The following is a 17,843-nucleotide window of genomic DNA, read 5'->3' as shown; positions in this document are numbered from 1 at the left end:
AGAAATTGGCACTGTGACAACAACATCTGCCTCAACCTGTCCTTCCAGCCTACTTCATACTTCATCTCCACCTAATGACGGGGAGGGAGAAGTTGGTCCTGAGTCATTAATTGTGGGTTTTCAGTGTCCTGTATCTCCTCCCTGATGGTAGTAACAAGAAGAGGAGATGCCCCAAATGGTGAGGGTCGTTAGTGATGGGTGCTGCCCTCTTGAGACTCTGCAGTTTGAAGAGGTCCTTGATAGAGGGACAGGTTGTGTCTGAGTCAAAAACTCTCTGCAGCCTCTAGTGCCCTGTGCATTGAAGCCTCCATACCAGCTGTGATACAATCAGTCAGAAAACTCTCCACTGTATATAGAAATTTGCAAGAATATTTGGTTACATACCAAATCTCCTGAGATTCCTAATGACATAGAGCCTCTGCTGTGTCTTCTTTGTGATTGTATCACTGTCCTCATTGAGAGGTCATCACAGACCTAGCAATGAGGACTAGGGCACCTTCTTCTATCCTCAGATTCTCTGCTGTGATAGTTTCCCATGACCCTCAGTTCTCGGTCTTTTGAAGAGATATTCACCTCCACCTTAAATATATTAAACAATCACAGCTGAGAGTTCAGGTGGGATGTGCATTATGCCCATTACATCCGGATGTTGGTGCTCTTCCCTTGGAGTCCAACAGTACATCAATTAAATTGGCTTTGGCCTCCTGATATACCTGACTTGCAATGTGTAGGTAGTGACATCCGAGACATAAATATCTGAGAAAGATCACTTCAGCACAGGTAACCACAGTCAACCCATCACTCTAGTCTGAGATACATAAGGCCATAAAACACAGGAACAGAATTATGCCATTTGGTCCATTGAGTCTGCAGCAACATTCCATCATGGCTGATTTATTATCCTGGTCAACCCCGTTCTCCTGTCTTCAAAGTTTCAAAAAAATTTTATTATCAAAGTACATATATGTCACCACATACAACCCTGAGATTCATTGTCCATGAGCATACCAAGCAAATCTTTAGAATAGTAACAGGATCAATGAAAGATCAGCCAGAGTGCAGAAGACAACAAACTGAGCAAATGTAAATATAAATAAATAGCAATAAATAACAAGAACATGAAATAACCTGATAAAGAGTACTTAAAGTGAGATAATTGGTTGTGGGAACATCTCAATGGATGGGCACGTGAGTGTATTTAACCCTTTGTTAAAGAGCTTGTTGGTTGTGGGGTCGGCTCCCCGTAACCTTTGATGCTCTTACTAATCTAGAACCCATCAACCTCCACGTTAAATGCTCCCAAAGACCTGGTCTGCACAGCAATGAATTCCATGAGAAAGGCAATGAAATTCACCTTCAACTCTGTTCAAGTCAAGTCACTTTTATTGTCACTTCAACCATAACTGCTGGTACAGTACACAGTAAAAATGAAACAACGTTCCACCAGGGCCATGGAACTATATGAAACAACACAAAACTACACTAGATTACTGAAACAACACAAAACTACACTAGACTACCTGAAACGACACAAAACTACACTTGACTACCTGAAACGACACAAAACTACACTAGACTATGTGAAGCAACACAAAACTACACTAGACTACCTGAAACAACACAAAACTACACTAGACTACTGGAAACGACACAAAACTACACTAGACTACCTGAAACAACACAAAACTACACTAGACTACCTGAAACGACACAAAACTACACTAGACTACCTGAAACGACACTAGACTATGTGAAGCAACACAAAACTACACTAGACTACTGGAAACAACACAAAACTACACTAGACTACTGGAAACAACACAAAACTACACTAGACTACTGGAAACATCACAAAACTACACTAGACTATGTGAAGCAACACAAAACTACACTAGACTACCTGAAACAACACAAAACTACACTAGACTATGTGAAGCAACACAAAACTACACTAGACTATGTGAAACAACACAAAACTACACCAGACTACAGACCTACATGGGACTACATAAAGTGCACAAAACAGTGCAAGACAGGACAATAATTAATAAACAAGACAATAGGCACAGTAAAGGGCAACTTACAACATAATAATAAATAATGTAAATGTAAACAATGTCTTAGTAGGAATTGAGAAAGAAATGAGCAAAAATTGCAAAGGGAGTGGAGTGGTGTTCAGTTGAGTGTGTGTGTGTGTAGGTTGGTGTCAGACTAGACTCTGAGAATTGAGGAGTCTAATGGCTTGGGGAAAGAAACTATTATACAGTCTGGTCGTGAAAGACTGAATGCTTTGGTAACTTATGCCAGATGGCAGGAGGGAGAAGAGTTTGTATGAAGGGTCTGTGGGGTCCTTCACAATGCTGTTAGATTTGTGGATGCTAAAGGGCTGTCCTTATAGGGAGTAAAGGGAAATATCAATACCATTTGTAAAATCAATTTCTCCACACATTCTACTAGCCTATCTTTCTAGCTAGTTTGTGGACTGAATATCTAATGCATGATGCCAAAACATTTTTTTCAGATTCTGCACTGTCTCAAGGCTGCATTGGTGGAATGGGTTTCAAAGTTCAATCCAGATCAAGTTAAATCGAAGGTATGTAACTGCCCCATGTTACTACTTGAACTAAATTCCAACAGAGATGCTCTTCTGCACACCACTGATATAATACATGGTTATTTGAGTTACTGTCAACTTCCTGTGAGTTTGAACCAGTCGGCCATTCTCCTCTGACCTCTTTCATTAACAAGGCATTTTCACCTATGGAACTGCCACTCACTAGATGTGTTTTTGTTTCTCGCACCATGTTCCTGTAAACTCTGGAGACTTATGTGTGAAAGTTCCAGGAGATCAGCAGTTTCTGAGATACTCAAAGGAACCTTTCTAGCACCAACAATCATTCCACAGTCACTCACTTTGATCACATTTCTTCCCCGTTCAGATGTTTCGGCTGAACAACAACTGAATCTCTTGACCACGTCTGCATACTTTCATGCACTGAGTTGCTGCAACATGATTGGTTCATTAGATATTAGCATTAACACTATGTACTTACAGGCGTATCTAATTAAATTGTCACTGAGAATAGAACAGTAGCAGAAAACAATACAACAAAAAATAAACAACACACAAAGAAAACAACTAATATGCAAAAGAAGACAAACTGAAAATACAATAATAGTAATAAATAAATGTACAGAACTGTACCTACTAAATGTTTACCATATAACCATACAACAATTACAGCACAGAAACAGGCCACCTCGGCCCTTCTAGTCTGTGCCGAACGCTTACTCTCACCTAATCCCACTGACTCGCACTCAGCCCATAACCCTCCATTCCTTTCCTGTCCATATACCTACCCAATTTTACTTTAAATGACAATACCGAACCTGCCTCTACCACTTCTACTGGCTCATTCCACACAGCTACCACTCTCTGAGTAAAGAAATTCCCCCTCATGTTACCCTTACACTTTTGCCCCCTAACTCTCAATTCATGTCCTCTTGTTTGAATCTCCCCTACTCTCAATGGAAAAAGCCTATCCACGTCAACTCTATCTATCCCCCTCATAATTTTAAATACCTCTATCAAGTCCCCCCTCAACCTTCTATGCTCCAAAGAATAAAGACCTAACTTGTTCAACCTTTCCCTGTAACTTAGGTGCTGAAACCCAGGTAACATTCTAGTAAATCTTCTCTGTACTCTCTCTATTTTGTTGATATCTTTCCTATAATTCGGTGACCAGAACTGTACACAATACTCCAAATTTGGCTTACCAATGCCTTGTACAATTTTAACATTACATCCCAACTCCTATACTCAATGCTCTGATTTATAAAGGCCGACATACCAAAAGCTTTCTTCACCACCCTATCCACATGAGATTCCACCTTCAGGGAACTATGCACCATTATTCCTAGATCACTCTGTTCTACTGCATTCTTCAATGCCCTACCATTTACGATGTATGTCCTATTTTGATTATTCCTTTTATTATTTTGAAAATGTAGCACCTCACACTTATCAGCATTAAACTCCATCTGCCATCGCTCAGCCCACTCTTCTAACTGGTCTAAATCTCTCTGCAACTTTGAAAACCTACTTCATTATCCACAACACCACCTACCTTAGTATCATTTGCATACTTACTAATCCAATTTACCACCCCATCATCCAGATCATTAATGTATATGACAAACAACATTGGACCCAGTACAGATCCCTGAGGCACACCACTAGTCACCGGCCTCCAACCTGACAAACAGTTATCCACCACTACTCTCTGGCATCTTCCATCCAGCCACTGTTGAATCCATTTTACTACTTCAATGTTAATACCTAACGATTGAACCTTCCTAACTAACCTTGTCAGATGCCTTACTGAAGTCTATATAGACAACATCCACTGCTTTACCCTTGTCAACTTTCTTTGTAACCTCTTCAAAAAATTCAATAAGATTTGTCAAACATGATCTTCCATGCACAAATCCATGTTGACTGTTCCTAATCAGACCCTGTCTATCCAGATAATTATATATACCATCTCTAAGAATACTTTCCATTAATTTACCCACCACTGATGTCAAACTGACAGGCCTATAATTGCTAGGTTTACTCCTAGAACCCTTTTTAAACAATGTAACCACATGAGCAATACGCCAATCCTCCAGCATCATCCCCGTTTCTAATGACATTTGAAATATTTCTGTCAGAGCCCCTGCTATTTCTACACTAACTTCCCTCAAGGTCCTAGGGAATATCCTGTCAGGATGCAGAGATTTATCCACTTTTATATTCCTTAAAAGCGCCAGTACTTCCTCCTCTTTAATCGTCATAGTTTCTATAACTTCCCTACTTGTTTCCCTTACCTTACTTAATTCAATATCCTTCTTCTTAGTGAATACCGAAGAAAAGAAATTGTTCAAAATCTCCCCCATCCCTTTCAGCTCCACACATAGCTGTCCACTTTGATTCTCTAAGGGACCAATTTTATCCCTCACTATCCTTTTGCTATTAATATAACTGTAGAAACCCTTTGGATTTATTTTCACCTTACTTGCCAAAGCAACCTCGTATCTTCTTTTAGCCTTTCTAATGTCTTTCTTAAGATTCTTCTTACATTCTTTATATTCCTCGAGCACCTCATTTACTCTATGCTGCCTATATTTATTGTAGCTATCTCTCTTTTTCCTAACCAAGTTTCCAATATCCCTTGAAAACCATGACTCTCTCAAACTTTTAACCTTTCCTTTCAACCTAAGAGGAACATAAAGATTCTGTACCCTCAAAATTTCACTTTTAAATGACCGCCATTTCTCTATTACATCCTTCCCATAAAACAAATTGTCCCAATCCACTCCTTCTAAATCCATTCGCATCGCCTCAAAGTTAGCCTTTCTCCAATCAAAAATCTCAAACCTGGGTCCAGTCCTATCCTTCTCCATAATTATATTGAAACTAATGGCGTTGTGATCACTGGACCCAAAGTGCTCCCCAACACATACCTCCGTCACCTGACCTATTTCATTCCCTAACAGAAGATCCAACACTGCCCTTCTCTAGCAGGTACCTCTATGTATTGCTGCAAAAAACTATCCTGCACACATTTTACAAACTCCAAACCATCCAGCCCTTTTACAGTATGGGCTTCCCAGTCTATGTGTGGAAAATTAAAATCTCCCACAATCACAACCCCGTGCTTACTACAAATATCTGTTATCTCCTTGCAAATTTACCAATATTAACAAAAACTTAAGACTCACAGATATTGCTCTTTCAAGGGCAAATAAAGAGAGGATGGAGACAGATGCCCTTCCACCATCTGCTTCAAATCAAAACAAAATTATATTTAAAAAAAATACACACACACACACACACACACACACACACACACACACACACACACACACACACACACACACACACACACACACACACACACACACACACACACACACACACACACACACAATAGGAGTAGAATGAGGCCATTTGGCCCACCGAGTCTGCTCTGCCATTTCATCGTGGCTGATTAATTTCTCTCTTAGCCCCAGTCTCCTGCCTCCTCCCTGTATCCCTTCATGCCCGGACTAATCAAGAATCTATCAACTTCTGCTTTAAATATACTCAATGATATGGCCTCCACAGTGGCCTGTGGCAACAGCTTCCACAGATTCACCACTCTCTAGCTAAATAAATTGCGTCTCAGTTCCGTTCAAAGGCAGTATCCTCTGGTCTTAGACTCTCCCATCATAGGACACATCCTCTCCACTTCCACTCTATCAAGGCCTTTCAATATTTGATAGGTTTCAATGAGGTAACCCATCATTCTTCTTAATTCTAGTGAATACAGGCCCAGAGACATCAAACACTCTTCATATGACAAGCCATTCAATCTTGAAATCATTTTTGTGAGTGTCCTTTGAACCCTCTCCAGTTTCAGCATATCCTTTCTAAGATAAGGGGCCCAAAACTGCTCATTGGCGAAACTTGCCGGAGTATTTGGTGGCCAGGAGAAATCTCTTCCTAGATAAGTAGAGCTGCTGCTGTGCCTCCCTGATGATTGGATCAATATGTTCCAAGATGTAATCTGATACTCTTCCAAACTCCCAGCAATATGGGCGTAATTTATTCAACAGGAAAATGATATGACATTTACAGTAGAAGCTGTCTTTTGTCAAAGTACTAAACATTCAATAAGATTAACACCCACCGGACAAGTTTCAAAGTGTTGCACAGCCTTGCTCATCCAGACGAAGGTAAAACCAACAGGAGGTTTTGGTACACTGCAATAGATCAAAATGAATTATATTTCCATAGTAACAGTCATAAATCCAGCGTATTCCAAAGAGCTTTATAATCAACTAAATACTTTTGAAGTGTAGTCAGTGTTCAATATAGAGAGGGAGAGAGAGAGATGTTTCGCACAGTAATCTATTATCAGAAATAATCAGAAAATTGTTTCTATTGACCTCAGGTTAGAAGCTATCTGAAGAAAATATTTTATATTTTTATGCAAGAGGACTGTATGTACAGGTAGGGTACTGTAAATATATAAATAGTACTGAAATCATGAGCTGTAGAGACCTTGAAAGTGTACTGAGCTCCTTGGGCATGTTGGGGCAGTGGAGAGCATTTGGCTCTGAGAGTTTTCAGTATTGAATTAGTTAATTGTTGTTTAACAAGAGTCGTTAATCGTTTAACATTCCTTGTGTTTTTCTCGAGTGACTTGCTCTTTGTATCCGGTCTCTTGGTGTCTCCTGTTTAAGCTTGTTAAGTTTATTCTGATAGGCTCAGAGATAACACGTTACTTGTATTATTTGTGATGCTTGATTATCGCAAGGTCCTGGTTTTGAGAATGTTACTTCTTGCTGTGTGACTTGGCCAAGTCACCGATATTCTTTTGGAATTATTAAGACTAAACTCTCGTCACTGTCTCTGCATCAGAGCCTGTCTTCCCTCTGCACTTGTGTTCCGATGTTGCCAGTTCATACTACGACAGAAAGTGGGTCTGTATGCCGTGCAATCAGTTCAGTGTTGAGGTGTGTGAAGTTGTCGATGCTGGTTCAGGAGCCTGATAGTTGAAGGGGAATAACTGTTCCTAAACCTCGTGGTGTGGGACCCAAAGATGCTGTTTCTCTTTCCCTATGGAAGCAGCGAGGGAGAGCATGTCCTGGATGGTGTGGGTCCTTGATCTTGCTGCTTTCTTATGGGACACGAGTTCCTCTTTGAATGTTTTCTTCCACATTTTTTTTCCGAACATCAACACAAGAACTTCCTTTATGGTGTATCAACACAATTCATTGCAACAGAAGACTGTAGAGGCTGTAGTTAATGCAGTGATTGATAGATTTTTGATTGGTAAGGGGGCTAAAGGTTATGGAGAGCAATTGGGAGAATTGGGTTGAAAAAAATCAGACGCTTGAATGTCAGAGCAGCCTTAATGGACCACATGACAAAATTCTGTTCCTGTATTGAATGGTCTTATGATCTATTTATATGACTGTTCATTTTATTATAACTCTGCCAGTAACATTATATTGTCTTATATAAACATGCACCTCACACTTTATGTCAACCTGTCAATCTTCGCCATGCCACTCATGCTAATAGTATTTTGTGACTTTATGTGCTAGATTGTAATTAGATGTTGTGTATGTGACTATATGTACTGTATTCTGCACCTTGGCTCCAGAGGAATGCTCTTTCATTTAGCTGTAGATGTATGTGTGGAACTTGAACATGAGAAAATCTGCAGACGCTGGAAATCCAAGCAACACGCACAAAATGCTGGAGGAACTCATCAGGCCAGACAGCATCTATGGGAAAGAGTTCAGTCGATGTCTCACGCTGAGATCCTTCAGCAGGAATGGAGAAAAAAGATGAGGAGTTAGAGTTCCCAACTTTCCTACCCTTTCTCGATCTCACTGTCTCTATCTATCACTCCCCCCCCCCCATCCACTTTCTGTTTTCCGCAGGGATCACTCCCGAAATGATTCCCTTGTTCATTTGTCCCTCCCCGCTGATCTCCCTCCTGACACTTATCCTTGCAAGCGGAACAAGTGCTACACCTGCCCCGACACCTCCTCCCTCACTACCATTCAGGTCCCCAAACAGTCCTGATGTGAACTGGGAGACTGATTCGTCAAGCACCTACGTTCCATCTGCCAGAAATGTGTGATCTCCCAGTGGCCACCCATTTTATTTCCACTTCCCATTCCCATTCCGATATATCCATCCATGGCATCCTCCACTGTCGTGATGAGGCCACACTTAGGTTGGAGCAATAGCACCTTATATTCCATTTGGATCGCCTCCAACCTGATGGTGTGAGGGTTGATTTCTCAAACTTCTGGTAATGCCCCTCCTCTCTTCCCTCTCCTTCACCATTTCCACCCCCTTTCCCCTATCTCATCTGATCTCCTGGCCTGCTCATCGCCTCCCTCCAGTGTTCCTCCCCACTTGTCTTTCTTGCATGGCCTTCTGTCTCTTTTACCAATTTATGCCCCAACTCTTAATCTCATCCTTCCCCCTCCAGGTTTCACCTAGCACCTTGTCTTTCTCTCTCCTCTCCCTCCACCTTTTAAATTTACTCCTCAGCTTCTTTTTTCCAGTCCTGCTGAAGGGTTTCGGCCCAAAACGTCAACTGCACTCTTTTCCTAGATGCTGCCTGGCCTGCTGAGTTCCTCCAGCATTTTGTGGGTGTTGCTTGGATTTCCAGCATCTGTAGACTTTCTCTTCAAGTTCAAGTTCAAGTTCAAGTCACTTTTATTGTCATTTCAACCATAACTGCTGGTACAGTACATAGTAAAAACGAAACGATGTCCCTCCAGGACAATGGTGCTACATGAAACAACACAAAACTACATTAGACTACAGACCTACACAGGACTACATAAAGTGCACAAAACAGTGCAAGGCAGTACAATAATTAATAAACAAGACAATAGGCACAATAAAGGGCAAATTACAATATAATATGTAATAAATAATGTAAATGTACACAATGTTTTAGCAGGAATTGAGAAATAACTGAGCAAAAATTGCAAAGGCAGTGAAGTGGTGTTCAGCAGAGAGAGAGAGAGAGAGAGAGAGTGTGTGTGTGTGTGTGTGTGTGTGTGTGTGTGTGTGTGTGTGTGTGTGTGTGTGTGTGTGTGTGTGTGTGTGTGTGTGTGTGTGTGTGTGTGTGTGTGTGTGTGTGTGTGTGTGTGTGTAGGTTGGTGTCAGACTAGACTCTGGAAATTGAGGAGTCTTATGGCTTTGGGGCAAGAAACTGTTACACAGTCTGGTCGTGAGAGCCCGAATGCTTCGGAGCCTTTTCCCAGACGGCAGGAGGGAGAAGAGTTTGTGTGAGAGGTGCGTGGGGTCCTTCACAATGCTGTTTGCTTTGCGGATGCAGCATGTGGTGTAAATGTCTGTAATGGCGGGAAGAGAGAGACCCCGATGATCTTCTCAGCTGACCTCACTATCCGCTGCAAGGTCTTGCGATCCGAGATGGTCAATTTTTGAACCAGGCAGTGATGCAGCTGCTCAGGGTGCTCTCAATACAACCTCTGTAGAATGTGGTGAGGATGGGGGCGGAGGTGGGAGATGGACTTTCCTCAGCCTTCACAGAAAGTAGAGATGTTGCTGGGCTTTCTTGGCTATAGATCTGGTTGTCAGTGTTTGTGAGGTGTCAGTGTTAGAAGGTGGGGGAAGGGGAGATAGAAACACAGGGTGATAGATGAAACTGGGAGGAGGATATGGTGAAGCACAGAGCTGGGAAGTTGATTGCTGAAAGAGATACAGGGCTGGAGAAGGGGGAATATGATAGGAGAGGACAGAAGGCCATGGGTGAAAGAAAAGGGGGAGGAGCACCCGAGGGAGATGGGCAGGTAAGGAGATAAAGTGAGAGAGGGATAAGGGAATGGGGAATGATGAAGCGGGGTGTGGGGGGGAAGCATTACCGGAAGTTTGAGAAATCGAAATCGATGTTCATGCCATCAGGTTGGAGGCTACCCAAACAGGATAAAAGGTGTTGCTCCTCCAACCTGAGTGTGGCCTCACTACGACTATAGAGGCCATGGACTGACATATCAGAATGGCAATGGTAAGTGGAATTAAAATTTGTGGCCACTGGGAGATCCCGCTTTCTCAGGCGGATGGAATGTAGGTGCTTAGTGAAGCGGTCTCAGCGATATACAAGAGACTACACCAGGAGCACCGGACAGAGTAGATGACCCCACGAGACTCACAGGTGGAGTGTCGCCTCACTTGGAAGGACTGTTTGGGTACCTGGATTGTAGTGAAGGAGGAGGTATAGGGGTAAGTGGAGCACTTGTTCTGCAAGGATAAGTGTCAGGAGAGGGACGTGGGAAGGGACGAGTGCACAATGGAGTCACGTAGGGAGTGATCCCTGAAGAAAGCAGAAAATGGGCGGGAGGGAGGGTGACTTGCTTGGTGTGGGATCCTATTGATGATGGCAGAAGATTTGGAAAATCATGTGCTGGCCAATGGATGCAGAGGCTTCAACTTGATTTGGAAAGTTACAGAGAAAATCTGGACAATGGGACTGGCAGGCTGTTTCTCCCAAGAGCTAGAGGCAGACTAGATGGGCTGAATGTCCTCCTTCACTGTTTCTGCTCTGGTTGCTATTTTGACATCATTATATTAAATCCTGGAGCAGCACTTTGGAGGCACCTTCACTAAACAGATTGCTTTGGTTCCAGAAGTCTGATCAACATCGCCTTCCCCAGGGCAATGAGGGATGGACGGTCAATGTAGGCTTTGTCAGCATTGACCCCATGAGCAATTAGACTCTGTAGAACCCTCAACTAATAAAGCTGCTCTTCCCTTTAATATTTAACATCATCTCATTTCTCTTGTTAATTTTGCCAGAGGCTAGCAGAACATGTTGTTTGCAACCTCACGCAGGATCATGAGAAGATTAGACCTGAAGAGAGAGAAGATATCAAAATAACAGGTAGGTCTCTCTGACAAGGAGCTCTTGGTGGATTTATGAGATCTGGGCAGAGTTCTTCTGACTGCTTGTAGTTTATGATAGGCCTTCCTAGCATTGGTTCAGAGAGAGTCCTTTCCATCCAGTCATAAAGAGTTCATCACCATTCAGAGGACGGTGAGAGTTTGGAATGAGCTGCCAGTGCATTCGATTGTAATTCAAGTGTGATTTTGATTTCAACAAGTAAGAGAGATTTGGATAGGTACACAAATGGTAAATGGTAGGGCATTACATGGTAAATGGTAGGGCATTGAAGAATGCAGTAGAACAGAGTGATCTAGGAATAATGGTGCATAGTTCCCTGAAGGTGGAATCTCATTGTGGATAGGGTGGTGAAGAAAGCTTTTGGTATGCTGGCCTTTATAAATCAGAGCATTGAGTATAGGAGTTGGGATGTAATGTTAAAATTGTACAAGGCATTGGTAAGGCCGAATTTGGAATATTGTGTACAGTTCTGGTCACCGAATTATAGGAAAGATGTCAACAAAATAGAGAGAGTACAGAGAAGATTTACTAGAATGTTACCTGGGTTTCAGCACTAGTTACAGGGAAATGTTGAACAAGTTAGGTCTTTATTCTTTGGAGCGTAGAAAGTTGAGGGGTGACTTGATAGAGTTATTTAAAATTATGAGGGGGTTAGATAGAGTTGACGTGGATAGGCTTTCTCCATTGAGAGTAGGGGAGATTCAAACAAGAGGACGTGAGTTGAGAGTTAGGGGGCAAAAGTTTAAGCGTATCACAAGGGGGAATTTCTTTACTCAGAGAGTGGTAGCTGTGTGGAAAGAGCTTCCAGTAGAAGTGGTAGAGGCAGGTTCGGTATTGTCATTTAAGGTAAAATTGGATAGGTATATGGACAGGAAAGGAATGGAGGGTTATGGGCTGATTGCAGGCCAGTGAGACTAGGTGAGAGTAAGCGTTCAGCACGGACTAGAAGGGCCGAGATGGCCTGTTTCCGTGCTGTGATGGTTATATGGTTATACGATATGGAGGGCTATGGTCAAGGAGCAAATTGATGGGACTAGGCAGTTTAAATTGTTCAGCATGGACTAGATAGGCCGAAGGGCCTATTTGTGTGGTGTAGTTTTCAAAGACTCTATGGCCAACACTATTCAGCTAGGGGTGGGGGGGGCAGTCGGGGGGTAGAGCAACATTGGTTAAAGCTATGATTTGAATAATTATCACCAATTAAGGTGCAGTATGGAGAATGCTGTATGTTTGGGTATCTGGTTACTGTATCCTAATTGTGGTTTTAAACAAATCCGTTAGGATGGAAGCTCGAAGATATCTGTTCTGAAATTTACTCATTAAAATAACTTTTAATTGGACTTGTGCAGCGAAGCCAAGCTGATCCCAGAATTACTTTAATCAGTGCAGGAACTCGTTACCTTACATCATTGCATCTACACCGGGAGTTGGTGATCCCTAAGTATCTGTGTAAAATATAGTGACTACCCCATACCAGGGGTCAGTGATCCCTTAGTATTTGTGTACGATATAGTGACTACCCCATATCGGGGAATAGTGATCTCTTAATATCTGTCTAGTTTCTTCTGTATAATTTAAATGCATGCCTGGCTGGTGGAGGTTAGATCATAGAACATTATCGCACAGTACAGACCCTTCTTCAAACCATGTTGTACCAACTCTTTAATCTACTCTAAAATCAATCTAACAATCCCCTCCCCTCCGTTATAGTCCTCCATCTTTCTATTATCCATCTGCCTACCTAAGGGTTCTTTTACCTATCACCTTCCAGCTTGTACTCCTTCCCATGCCCCCAGCTTCTTATTCTGGTTCCTTCTCCCTTTCTTTCTAGTCCTGATGAAGTGCCTCAGCCTGAAACATCAACTGTTTATTCCTTTCTAGAGACGTTGCCTGACCTGCTGAGTTCCTCCAGCATTTTGTGTGGGTTACTCTGGTTCTACAGAATCTCGTGTTTAGAACTAATCGCTGTGCTGCCTTAATAGATTATTCCCATTTCCCACCCCATTGTTTCCCAACAACCATCCAGCATTTACCTTTGCCTTAAACATATTGAAAAACCATGACCACCATTCTTTCAGAAAGACTTCAAACCTTCGGGGGGGTGGGGGGGCTAAAAACTCCCCCATCTTTGTATTAAATTGCCATGCCTTACCTTTTAAACAGGTCCCCAAATCTCTAAGTTTAGTAGCAAGACCATCAATGATGGAGCTGGAAGGTCCTGAGGGATACTGGAATCAATGAGATCCATGATGGAAGAGAGTCCATTCAGCCCATTGTTTTCAATATGGCCAAAAGAAGAAGTATTTTGTTCATCTCATTTCTCAGGTGTCAGATAGGGTTTGGAGAACTTATGACAGTAGAGCTTGTTTGTATGAATAACCACTGACCTTCTTGTGTTTTTCAGCCAAACTATTCATCTACAGATATGAACCTGGAATCATCAAAGAGGCTGCAACTGAAGGTAGGTGGGACCAACTTTGACACTCCAAGAGAAGAACAAGTAAATCTTATTGTTGAATGGATTGGGACTCCTAATACCAGGGGAATTACAAGTTAAATGGCTTCAGCATAGACTAGATGGGCTGAAGGGCCTGTTTCTGTACTGTACTCTATGGCAATGAATTACACTGAGACTGCTGTGCCCTACAGAGCTGGTCCTTGAAGCTGAGACTCAGATGGGTGGCTGTTGACTGGGGCAGATGGAGATGATGGGCTGAAAGATTTTCTGCTGCATTGTAAGCTTGGTAAGATTTGAAGCAGGCAATTGGACACCATGGAGCCTTGTTTCCTGCTAAAGATACTGAAGAGCTTGTGGCCTTGTGACCCCGCCTGTGGAGAACTTGGGGTTAAAACAGCCTTTCTTCATTCAGGATGTGTGCTCCCCTGTTGTGACAGAGAACTCCACTAGTAGCTTGGTTTTACATTAACCTGAAATCGATTCCTGGCCATTGTTAACTCCATTTCACAACAGACTGTGTGTTCACACTTTTGTAAATCTTTCCAACACAGATTTTTTAGCCTGCCAGATCCATGCCTACTCCCATGGAGCAATCTCTCCTTCTCCTTGTATCCCTCCTAACTATTCACTCTCTCATATTCCTACCGACTCCTTTGGGTGTTCCTTTTTGCCGGCTGCATACCGAAAGGACAATTTACCACAGCCAATGAATCTGCCAGCTCATCCGTGACAGAGGGGAAGCAAGTGAAACCCACACAGCCGCGGTGAGAAGATGCAAACAGCCCTCAAGGTCGGGGTCAAGCCCTCCAGCCACGAGGCCGCAGCACTCGCTCCTCTGGCACCATGCTGCCCTGGCCCAGCTTCCAGTATGGCTGAAGACAGATTTGTGGGGGCTTGGCATGTTTGTGGGAGCTTTCTGTGCACATTTACTCTTGCAGCCGTGCCCTCATCCATTCCTACATTCGTCCCACATCATCACCCCTCTGTGGCCATGCACCAAATCCTCAGAACTATAGTCAGAAGTGGGAGTAAGCTGTTTGGCCCCACATGCCTGGTTGTTCCTGCACCTCGGCCTACTTCACTTCACAAAGATTCAAACTTCAATCACTTACGGCTGCTCGACAGCTGAGTCAGGGCTTGAACCTGTCATCTCTTACAGTGAAACTAGGCGACACAGGCGACAAGATTTTGCTCCCAGATGAGCTTTGTGCATGTTTTGATGATCAAAACTTGGAGGATCCTTCACAAACGCCCACAGCCCTCATGACACTGCAATTTCAGTCCCTGAGGCCAAAGTGAAAGCGTCCTTCAGGATGGTGAATGCTTGGAAAGCATCCGGCCCAAACAGGGATCTAGCCGATTTCTAAAGACCTGTGCTGATCAGCTGGAGGGTGAGGTTTACCGATAGCTTTAACCTCTCACTTTGGCAGCCTGAGGCACCCATTTGCTTCAAGCAGGTTTCAATCTTGCCAGTGCCTAAGAAGAATATGGCAACCTGCCTCAACAACTATCATTTTGTAGCACTTACATCCACTGCGATGAGTGCTTCGAGAGGGTGGTGATGAAGAAGCAACTTGGATCCTCTTCAATCACCTAATGGATCATCAGGTCCGCAGCAGATGCCATCTCAGTCAACCCTGCAGCATGTGGACATCTGGATGCACTTTATCAACTACAGCTTGGCACTCAATGCCATCATTCCCTCAAAACTAATCAATAAGTTTCAAGACCTCCTTGTGCAGTTGGATCCTCAATATCTTCACTTGCAAGCCTCAGTCAGTTAGGATTGGCAACAGCAGCTCCTCCACAATCACCATCAGCACCAGTGCACCACAAGGCTGTGAGCTTAGACCCCTGATTTACTCACTGAATACTTATAACCGTGAAGCTAAGCGGAGATCCAATGCCATATCTAAGTTTGCTGATGACACCACTGTCAAAGGCTGAATCAAAGATGGTGACAAATCGGCATATAGGAGGGAGATTGAATATCTGGCTGAGTGGAGTCACAACAATGTCAGCAAGACCTATGAGCTGATTATTGACTTCAGGAGGAGGAAACTGGAGGTCCGTGAGCCAGCCCACATCGGAGGATCAGAGGTGGAGAAGGTCGGCAACTTTAAAATCCTCGGTGTCATCATTTTAGAGGTTCTGTCCTTGTGCCAGCACGTACTTCCTTAGAAATTTGCGAAGATTCAGCATGACGTCTAAAATAAACTTCTGTAGATTTGTGGTGGAGAGTATATTGACTGAGTGCATCACAGCCTGATATAGAAACATCAATGGCCCTAAAATGTAGTGGATATGGCATAGTCCACAGGTGAAGCCCACTGAGCGCATCTGCACAGATCACTGTTGCAGGAAATCAGCATCTGTCTACAGAGACCCTGCTACCCAGGACATGCTCTCTTCTTGCTTCAGTGAAGGCCCTTTCCAGCACAACAAGACCACGCCACCCAATTACATCCATGTGACTAATTAATCCATTAATCCGTACATCTTTGGACTGTTGGACTTCATCTTTTGTCCTATTCCCCTGCATCCCTCTGAGACATATTCTCTCCCTCAATGGCCCAAAACTGTCCCCTGATTCCCTTGCCCCCATCCACACCAGGCTCAGTTTACAGTGGATGTTCAAAGCTAAGCACAGGTTCATCTCCTTGATCTGCTGTCCATAACCATTGACCCTAAAGCTGCACGAATTCCATTGATTATGCCCAAAGTTCCCAGATTCTGCCTCTCACCTACAATCCAGGCTTATTAACCTACCAACCCAGTGGGAGGAAACGGGAACACGGGGTGGTCATGGAGAAAACTTCACACTGACAGCTCCAGAGCTCAAAACTGAACACACGTCACTGGAGTCATGAGACGGCAGCTCCACTGACTGTGCCACTGAGCTCCTTGTCTTTCAATTAGACAATTCTCCATGTACATTATGGTACGATTCACTGCCAGAGATTTTATCCACTTGTTTCCTTCCACTCCTCCACCCACTCCATCTGTCCATCACCAACACGCTCCTCCCACTGATCCCATCTGATCTCCCCACCTCTCTCCTCTGAATCCATGCTCCATCTTTCTTTCCTATTTGATTTCATCATCGACAGCCCTTTGTCATCTCCACATTTCACCTCTCCCCAGCCTCTGTCACTATCAAGGTTAAGTCAAAGTAAATTTACTGTCAAGGTTCATATAGAATACATTACCACATACCACATTACCACATTTTGATTTACTAGGATGTTACCTGGGTTTCAGCACTTAAGTTACAGAGAAAGGTTGAACAAGTTAGGTCTCTATTCATTGGAGCGTAGAAGGTTGAGGGGGGATTTGATCGAGGTATTTAAAATGTTGAGGGGGATAGATAGAGTTGACGTGGAATAGGCTGTTTCCATTGAGAGTAGGGGAGATTCAAACAAGAGGACATGATTTGAGAGTTAGGGGGCAAAAGTTTAAGGGAAACATGAGGGGGTATTTCTTTACTCAGAGAGTGATAGCTGTGTGGAATGAGCTTCCTGTAGAAGTAGTAGAGGCCAGTTCAGTTGTGTCATTTAAGGTAAAATTGGATAGGTATATGGACAGGAAAGAAGTGGAGGGTTATGGGCTGAGTGCGGGTAGGTGGGACTAGGTGAGATTAAGATGTTTCCATGCTGTGATTGTTATATGGTTATATGGTTATACAGTACTAGCTTGAGATTCATTTTCCTGCAGGCATTTACGAAAAATAAAGAAATGCAATAGAATTTGTAAAAAGCTATACGTAACCGGTAGTGTAGTGGTTAGCACAATGCTTTACAGTACAGGCGACCCAGGTTCAATTCCCTCACTACCTGTAAAGAGTTTGTACGTTCTCCCCGTGACTTCATGAATTTCCTGCGGGTGCTCCGGTTTCCTCCCAC

General features: G+C 43.1%; 1 protein-coding gene across 4 annotated transcripts in view; it reads left to right on the top strand.

The window, feature by feature from the left end:
• The window catches only part of LOC140740420 (glutamate--cysteine ligase regulatory subunit-like), a 40,792-nt gene that overhangs the window by 4,368 nt on the left and 18,581 nt on the right, over positions 1 to 17,843 (top strand). For 3 of the 4 annotated variants that reach the window (XM_073069566.1, XM_073069564.1, XM_073069563.1), the window contains exons 2-4: positions 2,522 to 2,593; positions 11,378 to 11,462; positions 13,888 to 13,944. In XM_073069566.1, coding sequence (XP_072925667.1) covers positions 2,522 to 2,593; positions 11,378 to 11,462; positions 13,888 to 13,944 — 214 coding nt within the window. The remainder of the gene's footprint in view (positions 1 to 2,521; positions 2,594 to 11,377; positions 11,463 to 13,887; positions 13,945 to 17,843) is intronic. The other variant, XM_073069565.1, reaches the window with a different exon arrangement.

Source organism: Hemitrygon akajei, chromosome 16 (assembly GCF_048418815.1).
Source record: "Hemitrygon akajei chromosome 16, sHemAka1.3, whole genome shotgun sequence".
In the NCBI taxonomy this organism is placed as follows: Eukaryota; Metazoa; Chordata; class Chondrichthyes; order Myliobatiformes; family Dasyatidae; genus Hemitrygon; species Hemitrygon akajei.
The sequence above is the reverse complement of the archived record's forward strand: the minus strand, read 5'-3'. Positions and strand labels throughout refer to the sequence as shown.